Raw genomic sequence first — 22,400 nt, forward strand, 5'->3', positions numbered from 1 at the left:
TTGGTATCCTCAAGGGATCATTATGCGCTGTTATACTCAGCTGCCCTTCTACTGTTGCCTTTTAATTTACATCCTTCTATATCATATAAAATAAAAAAGCAGTATCAGCTATCTATATCAGCTTCACCCTTTTCAGTTAACCAGCTTTAATAATGATTTCCCAATTAATATGTATAGAACCATTTCTTTGGCTCTTAATATATGATTTACATTTTCTCAACTACAAAAAACATTGAGAAAACTGCACAATGCTTAATCCATGATAATCAGTTTAATAACAGATGCAACAAACTTAAATTCCATAAATCTGAACTAATACTGAAATTTGAACATTAGACTAAACAAATATATCCCATACTTTATAGACTAAACAAATATATCCCATATTTTAAAGATGAGGAAACTTCATAAGCATTTATGCAAGAAAATCAGTACTTTGTTGGGTTACAAATTTCTCAGTATGCTAAATCAGAAAACACAAGTTGCAGAAACAGAAAATACCAGATATTAATTTTCTGCAACATCAGCAAAGAGGCACGTTCTTCAGTAATTTCATTTCAACTAGAAAAGGTAATTTCAAATGTAGTTGTAGTAGCTCTAATAGTCAGAAAAGCAGTTCCAATAAGTCTTTACAATTGCTTTAAATTTTAACAACATTTTAAGACATAATCAGGACTTCCTATGAAAGTATGAATTTTCTTTACCTTAGCAGTTTTGCTTTTAATTGGAAATAGCTATATATTTATAATAACTAACTAACTAACTAAGGTTGTATGTGGTATAATTGCTCAGTTACTTTGTGGTTAGCTGATGTAGAACTTGCAATAGAGTAGAGGAGTTAGTCTTCTTTTCAGATGGAAGTGTATTCACCCTTACCAAGATCTACAATATAGAAGCAGACCAGAAAAAATGGGTTTATCTGGAAAACTAAATACAACTGTTTTCCGTGAGTAACTGTAAAGGTAACAATATCTGTCATATGTGAATCAGAAACAATTCCTTGTTTTATAAGCCAAGAAAAGTTAACATGAATGGTGTTACAATCACTATCTATACCAATACACAATAACACTGCAGTGTATCCCTTGTATTTGAATCAAGAGGAGCAGTAGAGGATGAATGAGGCCAAGCTACTAACTTACTTTAAAGCCACCCTTCCTGCTTGAAGACAATATACATTATTTCTCCTGGTTGTCTGCAGTTTTTCTGGTGGCTTCTCCCTAGCCAGTCATATACCTTTATACTGGCAGACACGGCTCAGAACTACATCATGCCTTGACTGAACTAAAACAACATGAGTCACTAATGTTACTAAATTTTCGATGTGCACATCCTTGAGAAACAAAACTAATCCAAGATCTCAAATCAATGCTTGAAAGACTCAAAGAACTCATGCAGTCGGAAAAATCCTTCCTTATTTAGCAACACTTCATAGTACACATGCAAAAAAACCCATGAGCTGGTTCCTGAAAACTCCCACCATGGATTATTTCGAAATCACACAGACTACAAATTAGACTGAAACCAATTGAATTTAAGTAGCTTAAGGAACAGGAAAAATCAGAACCAACACTGCAAAATAATCCTGACAAAAAAAAAAAAGATAAATATTAGGTAGTAGATGGGAGGATGAGTGGAGGGGAAGAGTGAGAATTTTATCTGAGAAAGAAGGGGGAGAAATCCATATTTATGCTACTTACTCCTGTAGGCTGAAATATTAATCCATCCACCTCGTGGCTAACTTCTCTGGCAAAGCTTCCTTCCAGGAGCTGTAGAACAAAAGGAAATCTTTTTTAGCATAGAGAGTATTTCACTTAGAAGATTCCACATCAAAACAGGTTTTACGCTACTACTGCAATAATTTGCTAGTAAACTGCTTATTGATGGTGTAACATTAGAGCTTGGGAAATGTCAACAGAGAAGCCTTTAACAAATTGTCTTTTTTCCAAAGAACACTTGAGGCTGAAACAAGTTTCAGAGAGGTGAATTCTTAGAGTTCTATTAAAGGAAAATGCCTTTGTCCAAAAGGAAATACTAAGAAACCATGATAATTTGATACAATAAAAGAAGAAATAAAATCAGTTCCGATAGAAGGGCACCACAGACATTCGTGGCCAAATTAGAAACCACATCTACCACTTTAACATGCAAAAGATTTAATCTGACTTTAGATTGAAACTGTACTGAAAAATATTTCAGGGCATCATTCAAAACTCATGTTTGGCAGACTCTAACAAGAGCATAACCCAGTAACACAGCTACAACACTGTAAAACAAATGTCTGAATTAACTTGAACCTTGTCTACCTGTTTTATATTTTCAAAGACTGTGAATTCCATATGGAGGTCAATACATCCATCAAGATGCATTTAACAGAGAAAAAACATGTAATTAAATAAACTACTGAAACCAGGTAGTCAACAGTTATGAGAATTGATGATATGCTTCCATGTTAAATTATTACTTGCCTAAGGAAAAGCAAATAACAGAAGAGAACTACAAGTGACAAGTAATAGTAAAAAATTAGGAGAACCAAAACATCTCTATTAATTTCAATTTATGCTTTACTGTAGAGATGGAGAATCTGTTGCTGCTAAAATCTGAAAAAATCTTTGATGTAGAAGTAATCATACAGTCATAAAAGATAGAAAATACAGAACTGAGTAAATCACAATCCATTTTAAAAGCAACATTTTGCTCTAGATTGCTAATTTTACACCATTCACTTTCCATAGAGCAACTTCACTCAATGACCACTGACTAAATTATTCAAATTAAGTCAATAAAGGGCAAAAGTATAAAAGGAGTTGAGAAATAACATTTGTGTCTTAAAAGGGGCTGTGCAACTCAAAGTAATGCATTTCCCTCTTCTATGGATCAAAAACCTGATGGTCAAATATTTCAAACAGTAACAATGTAATATGGTATTTCACTTAAACCTGCAATTGCTTGCATAGAATAATTGATCATTTTGAGATAAAAACCCCTAGCTTTGTCCTTATTCACTAAATCATCAGCATATTTATGCTTCTAGCTGCATTGACAAATAAGCTTGCACTATTCAATTTTTGCATACAATTTAATTGAAAAAAACACGCTCTAAGAGAATACTCTCAAGGGGTAAAATACTTTAGGAATATCTGATTCCGAGTAAGAAATCATCCAGCAAAACACTATTTTTCAGTAGAGAAAGCCCACATTTGGAACTTTAAGCTGTAGCTTGCATTTGCCCTATTATCATTTTGAAATTTACAGCTGAAGCTCACAGGGTAATGCATCCTCTACCAGATGTCTACAGAAAATAACAACCGCCACAACAAAAAACAATCCCAAATTCTTTCATAATTTGTTGTTAGCCTTTGCTTCATCAGAGCAATGAGTAAACTGGGAAAATATTTAAACAAATGGCAAAAAAGTTTAAATATGTTTTTTTTTTAATTTCTACACAAGCTAAGTCTTCCATGGATCACTTACTCTGTGTTCCCAAAACTGACTCGCCAGTGAGAAATCTGTAATAAGAATATGACTCATACTGACAAAAACACACACAGAAGATTTCATTAAATTAAAAAGAAAATTAATTCAATTTCAAAAAGCCTCTCTCTGAAGGCTGATGATGATAATACTACTTTAAAAATAAAATAATAACTTCAAATTAGCTGAGACTATATCTGAAATATATTTCTACCTATCTTATTAAAAGGTACTAACCAAAGTGGCAAACAGAAACCAGTCATCTGTGTTTCTGCTTATTTAAAGTTCCTAAAGGAACAACAATTTAAGGACACAGTTACTTTGGTGTTGGAGCTTACATAAACTGCATTTGCTCTTTCCAAAATGCAACTTAGGAATACAGAAACAATCTTTTAACTTGGAGTGTAACTCACACGGGTAAAACATAAAATTATTATCATGCACTGTTTTACCTGCAGCCCTCTCCACTCTGGTCTACATGGAGTTTCAGAAAGCTACATTAAAGCACTATTACATCGTCATAAATGGGGAGGAAAATGTAAATTCAAAATTTACTATTTAAAAAATACATACTGGTAATCCTTTTCTTTCACTGCTTCACCAGAATTATAAAGTGCAACCTGACACCCAGTTTCAGACTTGATCTTATTTTTATTCTGGAGGTCTCCAGCTTCTCACTAAGGCAGCTCCCAAGTGTCAATTACTTATCAAAGACAAAAGGGTTTTAAGACCAGAACAAACCTCAACAGATAATTAAACCTCTTCGTACTCCCAGTTATTCTTTTCTGATCCTCGGCTATGCTGCTCTCACTGCCATTAGGTCAGTTACAAGTATTTGATCACTGTAGAACGGAATTTTTACTAGAAAGGATTAGCAATCTGGGGGAGGGCATGGAATTTTTCACTGAGTTTCTCCAGAGAAATGTGTACACATTTTCTTAAGAATTAAACTCTTTAGAGGTTTTTTGTGAACAGCAGAATACTGCAAAAGATTTGGAATGACAGGGGAATGAATAGAAAAGGAATGCTTGACATATCAGGTTTTTAGTTTTATGAATTTAAAATGCAGATATAATGGTTCATCTTTAAAATAAATTATCTTCAACTTTCCACAGATGTTAAAATTTCTAATTAACTTGAACAGCGCGGTCTTTTTTAAGCGGCACCATGATAAATGGCACACCTGCTTGGCTGGGATGACTGCCAGGGATCAGATAAAATGCAATGCATCTCAATGACATTTTATAGAAGATGCGTAAATGATGCATGCGAGCCAATTCTTCCGGCATGCTATTCCTTGTAGCCTTGTGGCATCTATTTCCACCTGTGAACACCTCTGTTCACTTCTTGCAGCATCCTGCTTCACCATGAACATTGGAACAAACCGTATGCTCATACTATTTACCCATATTTAAAACTTTTCCTTTCTTACTTTCTAACTAAATTAAATTTAAAAATATTGCCACATCTAATACTATTTCTCTAATAAAAAGAATGGTACAATAGCATGGAATGAGTGGGGTTGTCTGATGAATAACAGGATTTATCCTTGCTCTTTAACCCCTGAGATGAGGAGCAGCAGTATGTCATCAAAGCAGCACTAATACCCTGCTGAACCTGATTTTGCTAGAGCACTGAATGAGTCAGCAGATCTTGAGTGGGTAAATCACGCTTTAGAGTTCTCCCCATACTTACCAAAGGAATCACTTGGCTTCTTCAGCAGGAAGAGGAGAAAAATTAGGTGCCTGCAGATTCCATGTAATCCTAGTATGCTTTCATTAATGTTGCTATAATTCTGAGGCAAGCCAGATGAATCTGCTAAATTTTCAGATGTTACTTTGCTAATAAACTAAATAAGTCCAGTAGGTACTTCTGTGCCTTTTCGTCCCCCTTACAAAACAAAGACAAACCCCCAAAACCAAAAGAAACTCATGGAAACACAACATGCTGTGAGAGTTACAGATTCCAAAACATACTAATGACTCTGCCAAGTCATACTGACTTTCTATAAAATAATTTAGTTAAGGTCCTCACACACAGCTATTATCAATCTGCTGTGTCACAATATTCCTAACCATTTTTTCCATACTTCTGATTCAAAACACGTACTGATTATTAGCCTACTGAAATACTTGGAAATCCATTTGTATTTTAGAATAGAAGACAAAATATATATATCCAATTTATTGCTTTTTCAGAACTGCTATATCCTTCATTCAGTTTAAAGCCAAGCTAGAGCAACTCTGGCTGCACCCTGCACCGGTCCCTAAGCAGTTTTTCAGAGTCGCCTTTGAATTGCTGATCATCTACCTGTTCACTCACAGTAAAAGGGAACATACTTTAATCAAAAGTATTAATTACAATTAAACTACCAAACAAGCTGTCAATTAACAAGTATGTGAAAAAGCTTTGGACATGAGCACACTGTCATTACTAACTTCACAGAACTAGCATCTTCCCTGGCTTGGGTTTCAACCGTTACCATCGGACTACAAAGTAATTCTCACATCCTGACAATTGTCAAGTTTTACAGACCTGATTTCATAAATCTCTGTATAGATACTGCAGATTCTTTAAAGTTATTATACAGTCTCCAGAAAAAGATTCAGTATATACCAGCACCAATAATCACCTTTTAGAAAAGTAAGTAATTATTCTGGCACTTTCTTCAGACTTCTTGAAAAGAGATGGATTATTCGGCTTTCAAAACTCCTTTAATAAAATAAATTTTTATTTTAACAAATAAAACTCCTGTTTTATTTTTACATTATTTTGTTTCTATGTTTTTCTATTTTTACATGTTAACCTCCTCAATAGCCCCATCTCAAATCAGTATACCCTCTTTCATGAGGTCTTAATTGCCCAAGTTTAATATAATAATTATTTCCTCTAACACTGGTTGCTAAGGCCATCAAGATATCCCAGAAGAAGATTTATAACTGAATTGAAAGGTACAACTGCCTACAAACGTACAGCGGTTTAATTGAATATAATGTGTCTGCTACTAAAATAAATATGTTCACCATATTTTTCCTAACACACAACATCAAAAAGAACTTATCTCATTACATACAAAAGTCTATAAAGAAAGGACCTATGAATCATAAATCCAGGTGAAGATTTGTGTTACAAAACCAGTATTTCTATTGGGTAGCATCCTTGGATATCAGTTTAAAACAAAGGAAAAAATAAAGGCCCAGTTAGAATTAAATTTGGCTAGGGATATTAAAGATAACAGGAAGGAATACTGTAGGCATGTAGCGAATAAAAGACAGATTAAGGACAACGCAGGCCCCCTCCAGAAGCTATCAGGAGAACTGGCTACCCTGGATTTGGAGAAAGCTGAGGTTCTCAATGACTTCTTTGCCTCAGTCTTCACTGGCAAAGGCACTGACCACACCACTCAAGTCTTGGAAGGCAGATGCAGGGACTGTGAGAATGAAAACCTTGGGCCCATTGTAGTAGAGGATCTGGTTCAAGACCATCTTAAGAACCTGAACGTATACAACTCCATGGGGCCTGATGAAATCCATCCACGGGTCCTGAAGGAGCTGGCAAATGAAGTTGCTAAGCCACTGGCCATCATATTTGAAAAATCATGGCAGTCAGGTGAAGTTCCCAATGACTGGAGAAAGGGAAATATAACCCCCATTTTCAAGAAGGGGAAAATGGATCACCCAGGGAATTATAGACCAGTCAGTCTCACCACTGTGCCTGGCAAAATCTGGGAGCAGATTCTCCTGGAAGGCATGCTAAGGCACATGAAAAACAACAAGGTGGTAGGTGACAGCCAGCATGGCTTCACTAGGGGGAAATCCTGCCTGACCAATTTGGTGGCTTTTTATGATGGGGCTACAAAAGTGATGGACAGGGGTGGAGCAGTTGATGTCATCTACCTGGATTTGTGCAAAGCGTTTGACACTGTCCCACATGACATCCTTGTCTCTAAATTGGAGAGACATCAATTTGATAGGTGGACCACTCGGTGGATAAAGAACTAGCTGGATGGCTGCACTCAAACAGTTGTGGTCAATGGCTCTATGTCCGGCTGGAGACCAGTAACGAGTGGTGTTCCTCAGGGATCGGTGTTGGGACCGGTCTTGTTCAACATCTTTGTCAGTGACATGGACAGTGGGACTAAGTGTGCCCTCAGCAAGTTTGCCGATGACACCAAGCTGTGTGGTTCCGTTGATATACTGGAAAGAAGGAATGCCATCCAGAGGGACCTTGACACACTTGTGAGGTGGGCTGATGCCAGCCTCATGAAGTTTAACCATGCCAAGTGCAAGGTCCTACACCTGGGTCGGAGCAATCCCAGGCACATCTACAGGTTGGGCAGAGAAGATACTCAGAGCAGCCCTGTGGAGAAGGACTTTGGGGGTATTAGCTGATGAGAAAATGAACATGAGCCAGCTTCTGTGTGCACTCACAGCCTAGAAAGCCAACCATATCCTGGGCTACATCAAAAGGAGCATGATCAGCAGGTCAAAGGAGGTGATCCTTGCCCCGCTACTCTGCTCTCGTGAGACCTCACTTGGAGCACTGTGTGCAGTTCTGGTGTCCTCAACATAAAAAGGACATGGAAATGTTAGAACAAGTCCAGAGGAGGGCCATGAGGATGATCAGGGGACTGGAGCACCTGCCATATGAAGAGAGGTTGAGAAAGTTGGGGCTGTTGAGCCTGGAGAAGAGAAGGCTGCATGGAGGTGTTGTAGCAGCCTTCCAGTGTCTGAAAGGGGCCTACAGGGATGCTGGGGAGGGACTATTCATCAGGTACTGTACCAACAAGACAAGGGGTAATGGGTTCAAACTTAAATAAGGAAAGTTCAGGATAGATATAAGGAAGAAGTTCTTTATTGTTAGGGTGGTGAGGGACTGGAATGGGTTGCCCAGGGAAGTTGTGAATGCCCCATCCCTGGTGGTGTTCAACGTAAGGCTGCACAGAGCCTTGGGTGATATGGTTTAGTGTGAGGTGTCCCTGCCCCTGGCAGGGGGGTTGGAACATGATGATCTTAAGGTCCTTTCCAATCCTAACTATTCTATGATTCTAAAAAACCCACAAACAAACAAAAAAGATATTCCTGTTTAACATAACTATTTTGAACTCTTCCACATAAAAATCAGAATTGAAATCTGGATCTCCCTTGTCATGGGTAGAAGAAAAATACATTGTGAATAGCTTACTAGGTAATATATTCAGAAAACCTATTTTGAACGGCATAAGAATCCTACTGAAGAACTTCTATGTTAAGCTCAGTTAAGTGAAAATAAAACAAAACCAGTCTGGCACAGATTTATCCCAGCTATCACATTTCCCAAAATAAATCAGTCACTAACAGGCAATGACAGAGACATTATCCATGCAATTAACATTCTAAACTTCAGCTTTCAAATATTACATTTAGAAAAGAAAGCCTACTAGAAAAGAATTAAATATGCTGGTGGTGGGTATAAGCTTCCTTCCAGGTGATACTCAGACTACTGTGCAATGCTTGAAAATACTATCAAATGGAGCCTAATGTCAAGTGAGGGAGGTGGTCCCTGAAAGCTACGGTTGTAGTCCCTGCTCCTTCCTTCTCCCCAGAATCTTTCCCTCTGTTCTTCAGCATCATCTCTTTTTTAGTTTGGTTTGCTTCTGAAAGCAGAGAAGGTATCAAGAATTAAACAGCTGCTTTCAGAGTCAAAGCAAAAAGCATCAAACAGCGAATGAGCAAATATATTGAGGGAAGGAAGAAGGAAAGAAGGTTTCATATATTATTTAAAACTACAACTCATAATCTCAAACTTTCCATAAATAACAGTAAGCTAATTAACATTTTAAGAGAAATAGACCCAAAATGAAATCTTAAAAGACATTTTGATTTTGGTTCATTGACCAAAATTACTACAAATAGATGGCAAAACTGTCAAAATAATACAACTTTGGGAATTAAAGTGAGCACAAACCTGAAAAATAGATGGGGGGAGAACTAAAAAAAAAAAAAAAAAAAAAAATCAAGCTGAATCCACTCAGACTTTCATCTTTTCACACTCAGGAATACTGTTCACCTCACCTAGCATCCTAGCATTAGCATCTGAAGTAAAACAGCTGACCTAAACAAAACCTGCGCAAATTAACAGCGGAGAGATGGGAGAGGATCAAAGATGTACCTCTGGTGGTTCCATTGCTTCCTTCCCAAATCCAGATACAGACTGATCACCAGCTCAAACTAACCTTCAGGCAGCTATGCAGATGAAAACCTCTCCTCTCATGCATATTTTAAGTACCTCTTCAAGTGATATGCTCAAGTACCACATAACTTCTTGGATCACTGTGCAGTTTCAAGTTACAGCATGCTGTGATGGAGAACCACAATCTTCATTCAATTGTTCTAATCAGGTATTGCATGCACAGTTAAAAAATTAATGCCTATTTCTCAGCAATTTTTTCCTCCAACTTTTCTCCCTTGTTTCTCTATTTAGACACTGACAAAGACATCTCTTAAGAGATTTTTTGGGCAAAGAAACAAGCTTCACATTTCAAGCATTTCACAAGGAAGCAGAGGTAACTCTTCAAATATTTCAATAAAGTCTCCTCTAAACTCACAGTTACCATTTTTTTTGTTAAGTAAAACCATTCCTGCTAGACCAGACAGAATATTCCAGAAGGGCCACAGCAGCAAGAAAGAATGTACTCCCTGTTCTCCAGAGGATTCTTCTTTTAAGGAGATCTCTGGATACATGCACACTTGCCAAAGGATTTCACCATTACAATGGCTCATTACAACTGGCTGCTTGACTCAAAGTAGCTCCTTCCAAGTAATGGTGAAGGTCCTGAAATCATGGCCATGGTCTCAGGAGTCTGACTTAGCTCATGGCCATACAAGGCAATACTTCTGCTTGCACCCTCTGATTCCAGAAGCTGTAACTAGCATTTCAACATTAACCTTTACTTCCCTCACAAAAGCACAAGTAGTCTGTCTCTCATTTACATGATTTCATGTTTGCCTCCAAATCACTTATAAAAATGTTTAAGAATAGATTATTTAATAATTTATCTTTTTTCCTTCATATTATTCTCATTTCCAAATCAAAATACGACATGCTACCTTATGTGAAATAAATGAGAGAAAACCAGTACGGGTTGAAGCGAATCTTTACAGCAGGGTACAGTCCAATTCTATAATGCATCCTCAATTATTCATTGTATTTGGCAGTATTTATCTTCAAGATCTTGAATGCTTGTTTGCTACGAAACAAGCAACAAAAGGCAAGAAAGGAAATGCAGCACGATAGCTGAGAGTACAGTTACAAACCCACACCTTGCACTAAAGATTCTTAAGCTAAAGCATTTAAAAAAAAAAAACAGAAATCACAAAGTTACAGAATATTTCCTGGCCCACGCTAATGGCCTAAAAATACGCATAAAGGAAGAGAAGGATCAAAAACTGTAGAAACTAAATTTAAAGCTGAACTCCCATAGAAGTAATTATTTAAAGAAGTTGTATATGCTAATTAAGTACAAACACATATTGAAAAATAACTGCTACATTTTCAGTAAACCAGTAAAATTATCTACTTGTCTACTCTGCCCTAACTGCATAAGGAACACAAAGTAAAAACTTCTCACTTGCTCATTGCTTAAAAGGAAACTTCATGCTCTTGTGCTGTAAAATCAGCATGTAATTCAAATTGGATGAAAATCCTTTAAAAAAATTTCTGCTCAAAGCTCAACTCCTAGCTTTCATGCAGCCATCCGCTCAAGATGCTAATTCAAGATGTAATCAGAGAAAAGCTGTCTGTCTGAATATGTACAGCCTGAAAGCACTGGATGTTAACCAATAACTCAATACTAAACAAATAAAGTAAAAGTAAACTCCAAAGGTTCATCTGTTTAGCAAACTTACCGCTACTCTGAACTGTGTTATCTGTGGCAACAGCCGAATCATACTGTGATGAAAATTATACCAAATCACTGCATAAAGACACACAGGAGTTTTCTCAGTTGATAAAACTACATACTTTCTATGAAATACTATTTTATGGAAAACCTTTCAGTTTGTTAATTTACTAGAAGCTCTGAAACCAATCATACTGAAAGACTAAAAATAACCTCTTTGCCAAGTTAATCATACAGAACATTTTGGCTCAGAAGACATTAAAACCACCTAATTACCACAATGGATTTGTTCCCTATAAGAATGAAAGCAGATAATGGCAGCAATGTGAGACTGATGTTCACTAATATGATCAAGAGACTAATTATTATCCATGAATCATTTGTAGCATTCAAAACTTGATTAATGTCAGGTCAAGTTTAACATGTGATAGGTTTTATTAGTAATGCTCAGCTATCCCACAGCTTGTCAGTTTAAGCGAGTGCCATCTGTTAGGTTTAGGAATAGCCAACAGCCACAACAAAAGCACAGTGGATACAACTGGTCACTGAAGTACATTACAAGAATTCCATAAGGCAGCTACCTTAATAAATTTAAACACACTAGATCAGAATCCAGCACAAAAAGATAGGAGATTCATAGCCCAAAAAAGCAGGCATGTTGAGCAAGCTTTTGTCCTTTTCAAGCTTGACCAAAGGCATGTTTGGTAATACTGAGTTTACTTTACAGATTGACCAGTCTGTAGTAACAAAAATTATTTTGCAAGAGGAACATGAGTAGCTTCTTCTCTATGCTCCATCATCCTTAGAAAACATTCCTGTACAGAACACGCTGCTTTACCCTTTAAAGCATCACTAACTGTATTCAAGTACATATGGCCCTAACTAATGGCTCATGCAGCACAACACTGCTAGAAGACAATGAGCCTGAAATTCATATTCCACCAGAAAATGCTGACAGTCTCCAGTTGCTCTAATTACAGATACTGGCAAGACGAAATCTTTCCGCAGTAGGTTCACAGTCTAGTATTTCACAGTGCTTTGCAGGTGGTCAGCTTTACCAGGGTTCACCTCTCCCATGTACACACCATTCACAGCTTTTGCAGCAGGACAGGAACTCACCTGCTATCCCTAAAGCTCACCTGGGCACCTTCATTGAACCTCCACAATCTCTGCACTAATAACAGCAGGATCAGCAGGGCTGAAACAATGTGAAGTGGCAACACACAGGTGCATGCACAGAGAGAAAAGAAGGTGACCTAATACCTGGATTTGCTCCGGCACCTATGTACTTTCCTCTGGTCTAAAACTAGTTAGAAACTCAGCACGAGCATTGAAAGAAACCTTTATTTACCTCACAGCTATCACAGTAACAATAGCCCTCTCAGATGTATTAGAAATATGATCTCATTTGATAGCTCTCTTGCATTCTAAGTGGATGAAGCTGAAAGGCCACAGCTTCAGGCTGCCACCAGTGTAATTTGAGGTCTGTACTTCAGCTTCAAGTGTTCTGTTTTGTTTCTAAGAGCATGAAGTGAAGGGCTCACAGACTCCTTGATGTCTTGATGTAAAAGCCAACAAGTATTCCAAAGACTTGATGCTAGTAGGCCACAGACCATAAATAATATCAAAATTCAAAGAACTATAATTATGGTACAATTTCTTCCTCAAGCATTTGTCCATGTAATTTTACAGCCGATGACAGACAAGGACCCAAACTACTAGGTCTGGGCATTAGCATTCTAACTAATGACACCAGTCTTCATTGATTCCCTTTCAGAAGAACAATTGTACTGAGAAGTCTTTTCCAGAGTCTAGGTACTCCTTCCAGAAGAGGAAGGCAATATTATATTCACATGATGGGAAACAAGCAGGTCCACGCAAGAAAGCCAAAGAGATTTATCCCTGCTATGTGTCATGCTTCAGGCACCTCTGCAAAAAACAAGGTAAACCTCACACTGGACTCGCAGAGCTTTCCCAGCTCCTACTAGAACTACTACCAGTTTCACAAGGGAGTGTTATAGTCTGCCTTTTTCACAGTGAACATAAAGCACAAGAAATCATATATATTATCTTCTTAAACCTACTTCTTAAATCTTTTTCACTACCTCTCTGAAAGATTTTAAGGAAAAGCCATTTACAGGTATATGAATAGTTGGAAGTTACTGCAGCCTGTGATGGGAGGCAACCTCTGATACTGAGAAAGTGGAATAACTGCACTAGCTTGATTTCATTACCCAGCCGTGAGGGGAAAAGTACTGTAGTGAACAATAAAATACACTGCAGAGGAGGTGAGGAATAAAGTCTGAAGGTTTTTTTATTTAACTTTCATAATCTCTTTTTGGTTTTGCAACTAATTCAATCACTGCACCCTTGAAAGCTGCTATTAGCACCAGCTACATACGGTGCCCCTTAACTACTGGGATAGAGACATTTATAGAAAGATGAAGAGCACGCTGCAGGAAGAGTCCCACTCAGCTACCACCTCTTTGCTGGTTCTGAGCAAGCAACTCCAAAGGTCATATACATAATATATTCAAAACAATACCCAAGAATAACATGAGTGCTATGTGTTAATGCTTAATTTGACAACACATCTGCATTCTTGAATTTAAAATAAGCATTAAGCATTTCTCACTGTCAATCTCTTCTCAAAAACACAATTGAGAAATTGCCATCAATTAACTATGATGTTTTCAAATGCTTCTTTCAAGTAAGAGAAATAGGCTGCTTCAAGAAAGTTTCACTGACTTTTGCAATAGCTTTAAAATGGGAGAAACATGGATTCCTGGAGGCTGTGAGGAAATGCCACTGCCAAACAGTAATAATATTTCATATTTATTTTGCCTGATGAAGAAACACAGCAATATATTTCAGAGCTTGGCTGTTTAATTCACTGCACTCTTGCCAGTTCCCTATTTCAACCTGCAAGGTACCTTCATTTTTTCTTTTAGGGACTGGGATTTTGTCCACAGGATTTGCCCCATGCTATCCTACCTAGTAGAGCACAGCTGCCTCAGACTAGAGCTCTGCTGGAGCTGGAGGAGGTTTAATAGGTGCAACTAGCAAATTCTTTGACCTATTCACAAATTATCTACAATCTGTGATATTCCTGAATGGATGGCAGATCCTCCGTATAGCCTGTTACCCAATGTCCTCAAATCAGCAAGGTTCTCCCACTGATGTTGAGAAGCTCCCTAACAACTCTGCGTTTGATCAACTACAACATTGAAAAGTTCTTCTGTTGTCAAATGAAAGAATGAAACTGAGTTTAGTGCAGTGGGGCCGAGTATATTTTAATTTGTTTTCTAAATGATCTTCCAACATTGCAAACTTGATAGGGTTTATGTGTTATCCAGCCCCTGTATAAACTGCTACAACATAATCTTTTCTCTGTTTGACAAGAACTTGGATAGGCCTGTTTTAATTAAATAAGATAATTAAGGATGTTTTATTAAGCACTTTTACTGACACTCATCAACAAAGACAAAACTATACACAACAATACAAGAAGACATTAAACAATATTCAAAAATATAGTCATCATACATTTCCTGTTGCAATGCCTGATTCAAACTGTGTTAATGTATTCCACCAGGCATTGATGCAGAGATTTTAACTCAAAAGTAAGATTTAACATTATATTCTGGATGTTTAAAAACATCTGACTGTTTTGCTATGCAATGGCCCTTAAGGTTTTATTTGCTATAAATTTGAAATTAAAACTTGCCACTTTAGGGCCATAACAGTAAAATACAGAGATGTTATTGTTTCTTGACTTTAAAGAAAAATATTAATTTCATACAGGTTTGGGTTTGGGTTTTTTTTCTGCTTTGTTGTGGGGTTTGTTGGGTTTTTTTTTCCTTTTCTCAAAACTGGGCATATCAGAAGAAAAGAGCTAGTAGGGATGTCCTATAATCTTGTACCATAATGAATGGCTTTAAATTTCACTCCTATCTTCACAATTTTCTTTGTGCTTTTATTCATTTTACCCAAATTAGGCACATGTCTCTTGAACATCATTCCAATACGAGAAGGCTGATGGCTTCCCTGCGGAGTTCTATTGCCAGGAGGCAGTGTGGAAAGTGACAGGCTGTGAAGTGGCACAACAGACAATATTAGACAGTTGCCCCTCAATTAATGAGTGGAGTGACCCACTTAGTCACCACAGCTGTGTCCTCTAAGTAATTCAGAAGATATCAAATATACCAATTCAACTAACTATACTGGGATACCAACTGGTAATTAGGTCCAAGCAGATTTGCTTTTCTCTGTTTCCACAATATACCACAAAACCGAATGAAGAAATCACTGTTAAAGACACTTTTCCTACTTGGAAATATATATTATTTGCATTGCACAAAGTACAGAAGAAATAATTTACAAAAATATTAGAACGTTCAAAGTTAATGTTAAAATCTTAAAAGCTGAACTGAATATGTACTGTTCTGATGTTAAAATTACAGCGTGCACCAATTATAAGGCTTCATAAATATGCCTTTATTTTTGTACTAGTTTAATTGTTTCTTTCCCACACTAGAGTTTGGCAAGTTAGAATTTAATTATACACATCTGAATTATTCTATGCTAATTTAATTTGTACCACTAGCAATATCTAACATGGGCCACCAGTTACAAAAATAATCCTTTCTGGAAATATTTGAGACTGTTTGTTTTAACTTCAGTAGATCATTTTCTGAAAAATGTGAGATGTAACTAATGCATGAATAATTTCTTAAACCAAAGCAAAAAAAAATTATTTCTTTTCCTAGCCAAAATTATACTGTGCTGAAATATTATACCTGACCTTCAGCATCACAAATAATAATAATCAAAAGCAAGTAGCCTAATCCTCTTTTGTTAACACTAGGAAATGAGCACAGATTCTTGAACAGGTCTCTTCAAGTGACTCCACCAAGAGCAAGGAGGCTGAAAAGCTATCCATAGCTCACTCATTTTTTTTCCCCTAGTACAAGGGACGAATCTTTTTGGTATAAATCTAATCAAATAACTGCAGCCTCCCTGTCCCACTGGACAGCTGGAAACCCCTGCAGCTACAAAGTCCCTGCTACCTTCATCCTCCCACTGCCAAAAATTATGTTTACCCAACAGTACCCACATCATTCCAGAGCTGCATCTGACTGCATGAAAGAGCCTCAGTTCAAGCATTGAACTGTAAGTGGCAGTAACCTACATTCAGCTCAAGAGACACAGTTTGGTCAACTGTTACATATTACAATTTCAAACCTTCCTCTTGGTCTGGTTGGCTGTCCTTCCTTTAAAATTCACACGGTAAAATAATTTTGCAAAGTCAGGCTGAAGTACTACATGCTTGGATACAAGACTGTTGCGAAGTAAAGACTTCAATCTAATACAAGCATAAAGTAACACCTTTCCAGCTTCTTGTTCACTTACTTGTTTTCTAGATTACTTAGATCAGCATTATTTGCATTTACAGAAAGAAAAGCCCTCAAAAAAGAAGATATGAGTGAAGATAACACCAGCACAAAAACAACTAAGGGCGGAATAAGGCAATGCTGCTTTTACATTTTACTTTCCATTTTTGGGAAGATGAAATAGGACAAAGTGAGGAAGAAACAGATGAATAAATAAAAGCAAACAGAAACAAAATGGTAGAGGTGAGATGGGTTAGAAGATAATTAAAAGGAGATGAGATGATACACAGGCCAAAAACCTGGAAGAGAACAGATGGAGTGAGGACTATGTTGTAGGCCAGACACGAACAGTGACTGCCAACTCTGGGCCAGGAAACGCAAGATTGAAAGGTGAACAGATAAAGCTACTCCTTAAGGGAAAGAAAATAAAACCCAAAAAAACAGAGGAAACAAGTCCTTTTGGCATTAAATGCCCTCCAGATGGTAACATTCCCCCTCAACCGAGGCACAGAAATCAAAATCTCCAATAAATACAGATTATTTGACACTTTGGCTGCTGCCATTGCTGCAATTACATTCTTTGATCTTCTGTCCCATGACTGCAAACCTCTCCACATTTTTGTCTGTAGGCTACTTGGTGACATAAGACAGGGGGTTGTGGTCATTTACATTCAGTATTGGGTTAACACCTCTCTTGACAGACACAGATGAGCTGTGTCCACATATTTTGCATTCATCAGGGTTCATTTTTTCAGGCCATGCAAATACTAGGATATAGCTGTCACATATGCCTGCAAATTACTCCACACCAACACTAGCAAGTCATGTGCTTACACCAGCTCCATCATCACAGGTCCACAGCCACTTAATTTTCCAAAGCAAACAACCTCAACAGGAGCTATACACTTACTGAAACAAACTTCTAAACATTCCACCTCTCTTAACTACAACAAAAGCTATTAAAAGAAACCCAAAAACCATAAAAAATAAAAATCCAACGGCCAAATAAACCAGGAGAACAAAATAAGCCATCTGTCACTTCACAGATTTGACTGAAAACTTTCAAGATCCTAGACCATTCAATCTTCTAGCAGAGATTACTCATCTTCATTCTAATCCCTCTAGGACAAGCTGTCATTTTAAACCCAGATAATAGTCTAAGAGCTGACAAGCCATTGACATACAGCGTGCTAACATTTGGAAAAGGTTGTTCATTTGACCTGTATCATTGTTTAACCTTTAGCCCTATTGTTCCATTGAGAGTGATGGGCACAATTCTCCATGGGACCACAGACTGCACGGAAAGGAACTTTTTTCCTACTCATACCAGACAGCATTTTCACTAAACAATAGGCTTTAGTGATGATAACACTGCCCAAACAAAAAAGCCTTGCAAAAAAACAGTGGGTTGGTTTAGGCAATGAAAGCCAAGACTTATATAATTTCCAAGAGTTTTATTACTTCTATGCACCTGCAGTTCCCTTTTAATATAATGAAGATAATGTCCCTGTTGAAAATCCTAAAATATTTGTATAAATAAGAGGCTACAGCTCTATGCTGCATAAAGCATTAATCTCACTGGTCTTCAATACTTCAGCATCAAGGAAGCCTAAAGTCTAGCTTCATCCACACACTACCCCTATCCTTACATGATGGGTGGGAGAGCTGACATATTAGACCATATCATGTCCTTGCTTTCTAATGCATGCTAATATATGAAAAGAAAGCACAATATGCAACAAAAGTGGCTAACTATGTAAGTGTAATGACAAAGAGCAAAGATTCAATATTACTTGAAAATATCTTTCTAAAAGAATTTGCCATTAAATGGCAAAATCACTCAAAAAATAAATGTGTTCCCAACTAACATGAAAATACATTTAATGATTCTTTGATTACAGAAGCTGACAAATTTAGCAATACTGCTTTCTCCATCAATATCAAAGTTTAACAAGGTAACATTTCTAGAGATTCCAAAAATATACAGCCTGTCCCCAGGTAACTGTCCCTTTCTTCTCCTTACCACCAAAACTCAGTCTTACAAGAAACATACAAAAGTCCATCAAAACACCTTAAAATACCATTCAGGACAACATTAGAAAGATATAACATTGTAAAGATATAGCCCTTATTTCCAAAATCTAGTAGCAACAACAAATGTCAAGGCACAACTATAAATGCTGCCATACTTTATAATTACACTTTGAAAGTGCACTTCATTTCACACTAAATTGATTTTCAGATTAGAAAAAAAACAACCAGTACCCTGGTATTAAAGTTCCAAATCCATAACTCTAACAACAATTTCATTCTTGGACATATTATATAACACAGTACAAAGTTTACTGCTGTTTCAGGCAATTACTTCCACATTTTCACTGAAAATAACTAAATAACTATGCGGACGTTGTTTTTTCCTGGTATAATTAAAAGTTTAGTCATTCATTCTGCTATTAAACATAATACTGAGACTCCTGGCCTTTTGGAGTAATCTTTCTACAATCCACCCAAACTAACACATTTGCTGATATGTGCTATCATTAACAAGAAGAATGACCAACAACAGCTTTCAATGTGGAACACTATGTCTTAACTCCACTTACAGCAAGAAATGATGGACGAAGGCTGTGAAGGGAGACGTCTACAATACTTACTTTTGTGAGCTTCACACTGCATCTTGGGAACATACTTCAGAAACTGAAGTTTCTCAAAACAAAAATAAGATGTGATATGTGGTTCCATCTGCGGCAATTCAGAAGTACACTTGATTCTTTTCTTGACCCCAAGCAAAACCCAGCTATGCTTCAAAAAAACCTCTAAGATACGCTCCAAGAATTCTGATGAAAACACATTCTGACCATTGCTAGGGGTTTTCAACTTCTTCAGCCTCGAATATAGTGATGCAATCAGAGACCCACCTCATCTGTGGCCAAAGACTGCTATGTCCCTTGGTCTTTCTTTGAAAATAACAAGCCAGAAGGAGGGGGGTAACCCGAGAAGTTACATCTTCTGTCAGTGAAATATACAAGAACTGGAGGTAGGGGAGAAACCCACACTTAGGAAAAATCAGAGCTTTTCTGAGAGCACTCAAGGATGTAAATCTTTAAGGACCTCTGGTCACGAAAGGAAGGATCCTGTCAGATCCTTTCTAAAGATGAAATGATCCCACTGTTCTTGGAGAAGCACAAGAAAAATGGCTAATTAAACATAAGAAAAAGATCTATTTAAGCAGGTGCTATTTGCCAATCCTTCAGCTGCCACCAGATCTGGTGATTAATGGATATGCTGAGTCAATATGAATGTAAGCAGACTTAGAAGCTAGAAGGAATTCCTTGTCTCTGTGTAGAACTTGCTGTGCTGCACACAGAGTTGGTAAACTTTGTCAAGACATTTACCATTGATGCAAAAGAAACCCAGCTTGCTCTTTCAGCTATACTAATGAGGTATTCATCCCTATGAGTACATTTGTTGCTATAGTTGCAGAGATAACTCAATAAACATAGGAAAAGATCTTTTGGGCAAAGCAATGCTATTTTTAAATAGTCATCTTTTAGAATAAGAAAATGATTCAAAATAATAGCCTATTCTGACCACATATAATGAAAAGTTCTGTTCATAAAGTTGTGATGAATATTAAGAAGTAATCCCTGTTTCATTATCCTAAGGAAGTGCTACAGGAACCACACTCATGCAGTTTTCTGAAGTAATGAGAAGTAATGAAACAAAAAAAAAGTATTTCTGAAGTAAACAAGAGCAACAATAATTCTTAGTCTACACATTATTCTTTTGATAATATAGTTTTTATATATACAATTTTTTTGAGCAGATGCAGATTTGAAATATTTTGAATCTATAATGATTTCCCTTCAACGTTTGCCAACATTGTCTTTGGTAAAACTCCGCATCAGCACTGGCAGTACTACCTAAAGCTCCTCACACTTTTCATAGACCATACAAACAATTCTTAACAACAGACATAAAACTTCTTACTTATTGAAAACAATGATCAGTTTTCAAGCCTCATAAGAAGTTTTCTGTTACAACAGTAGCATAATGAACTAAATAACTGACTTCAAATGATAACAAGGATTGTTCAAAACCTACAACATACACTGTAGAAAAAGAACATTTTAAAACCAAATTTCAAACTCAAAATGTAGAAAGTTTTAGCCTGCCCTGACTGCCAATTAAAAAAACAAAAATAACAAAACCAACTAAAAAACCCAAATTAGAAACAAAACCCCACCAAAACCACCAAAAACCCCACACTAAACCCAAATACCACAATAAATTAAAAGCATATAGATACATTTAACTCAGAGATGTTTGTTCTCTAAAACTGCGTAAGTCGCCACTGTATCTGTTCCAAGGGTATATTCATTGCTCATAAAAAAGCAGCAAAACTCTCAGAGGAAAGAGAACCCTCAGAGAAAGAAAAGGTGCTATTTAACTGTAGGGCAAACCAGCCACAGAATTTTATTTGCTGTAACTAGGGGAAATGTTAACTAAAAAACAAAACAGCCCATCTCTTAAAACTTATAGTTTGATAAAAAACACGATACTACTTGCTTTATTTTCTTACTCAAATTGATCTAATATATGCACAGAATAGACAAATCATAAATGTATGCAATTATTAAACTATAAGAAAAATAGCACTGGCTATTTGCTCTGCATTGCCAGTAACTCCATCTCTCCGGCTTTCTGTGTTTATCTTCAATGGCTGCATACATGAATATCCTTCACAAAAATGAAGAAAATTGGCCAGATAACCACTTCCATAATTCACAAGTTAATCAAAACTGGTGGCAAAGATATGGACAAAATAAAAGAAATAATTGCCCAAATATAATTGCTTTTGACACTAATAACTCCATTATGAAACACATCCTAGCCATGCGTAACTTTTTCCCTTCAACAACATATTTGATGCTTTACTGCTGGGCAATAAGATAGTCAATGCCTTACAGAGTTTATGTTCAGAGCTTTGAGAAACACAGAAAGACCAGTAAATAGCACATATTTCACTGCTGAATTTAAGTACAGAAGTCGGAACTCTTAAAATCCAATACACTGGGATGCACAGGAAAATTCAGAAATCTCTTTTACAAAAAAAAAAAAAAGAAAAGAAAATCATTGAGCATAATTTTAATTTCCTAGGTTTTGGGAAGCAGAGGATCATTTCAATAGTCATGTGCTGGCAACTACATTTAACTAGCATGAGATCTGTTTCCAGATGTGTTTTACCCAGAAATTTTTCTATGAATACTTCCAACCATGTTCTCCCTATGATTTTTAAATGAAGTTAAATAGCCTGGAACATCTGAATGCTTCAAGAAACCATACATTTATGTAAGAAACCAATCTTAAGATGTGTTCCTTTTGTTCCAGTTTCCTGGCCCTAGACAAAGAGCCTTTCTTCCTCACTCCCCAGTAAAATACATTTATGATGTTGGTCTTAAACAGACAACGCAATAATGCAACAACAGAAATACAAAGGAACAATCAAAATATTTATAGTGCTTTATCTACACAAACTTCTCACAGAGTTGCTTGCGACTTAAACTTCCCAAAACCAGCTACTCTCTGCCAGGTAGTCCAGCTGATGCCTTATCTCTTTACCTTTCAGCTACTCTTGGTTAGTCAAACTACCA

At 36.8% G+C, this 22,400-nt stretch overlaps 1 protein-coding gene across 2 annotated transcripts in view; it reads right to left on the reverse strand.

The window, feature by feature from the left end:
- RNGTT (RNA guanylyltransferase and 5'-phosphatase) overlaps positions 1–22,400 on the reverse strand; it is a 186,034-nt gene that overhangs the window by 92,013 nt on the left and 71,621 nt on the right. For both annotated transcript variants that reach the window (XM_005153114.4, XM_034060850.1), the window contains one exon: positions 1,701–1,769. In XM_005153114.4, coding sequence (XP_005153171.2) covers positions 1,701–1,769 — 69 coding nt within the window. The remainder of the gene's footprint in view (positions 1–1,700; positions 1,770–22,400) is intronic.

The sequence above is a fragment of the Melopsittacus undulatus genome, chromosome 3, assembly GCF_012275295.1.
Source record: "Melopsittacus undulatus isolate bMelUnd1 chromosome 3, bMelUnd1.mat.Z, whole genome shotgun sequence".
NCBI classification, from domain to species: domain Eukaryota; kingdom Metazoa; phylum Chordata; class Aves; order Psittaciformes; family Psittaculidae; genus Melopsittacus; species Melopsittacus undulatus.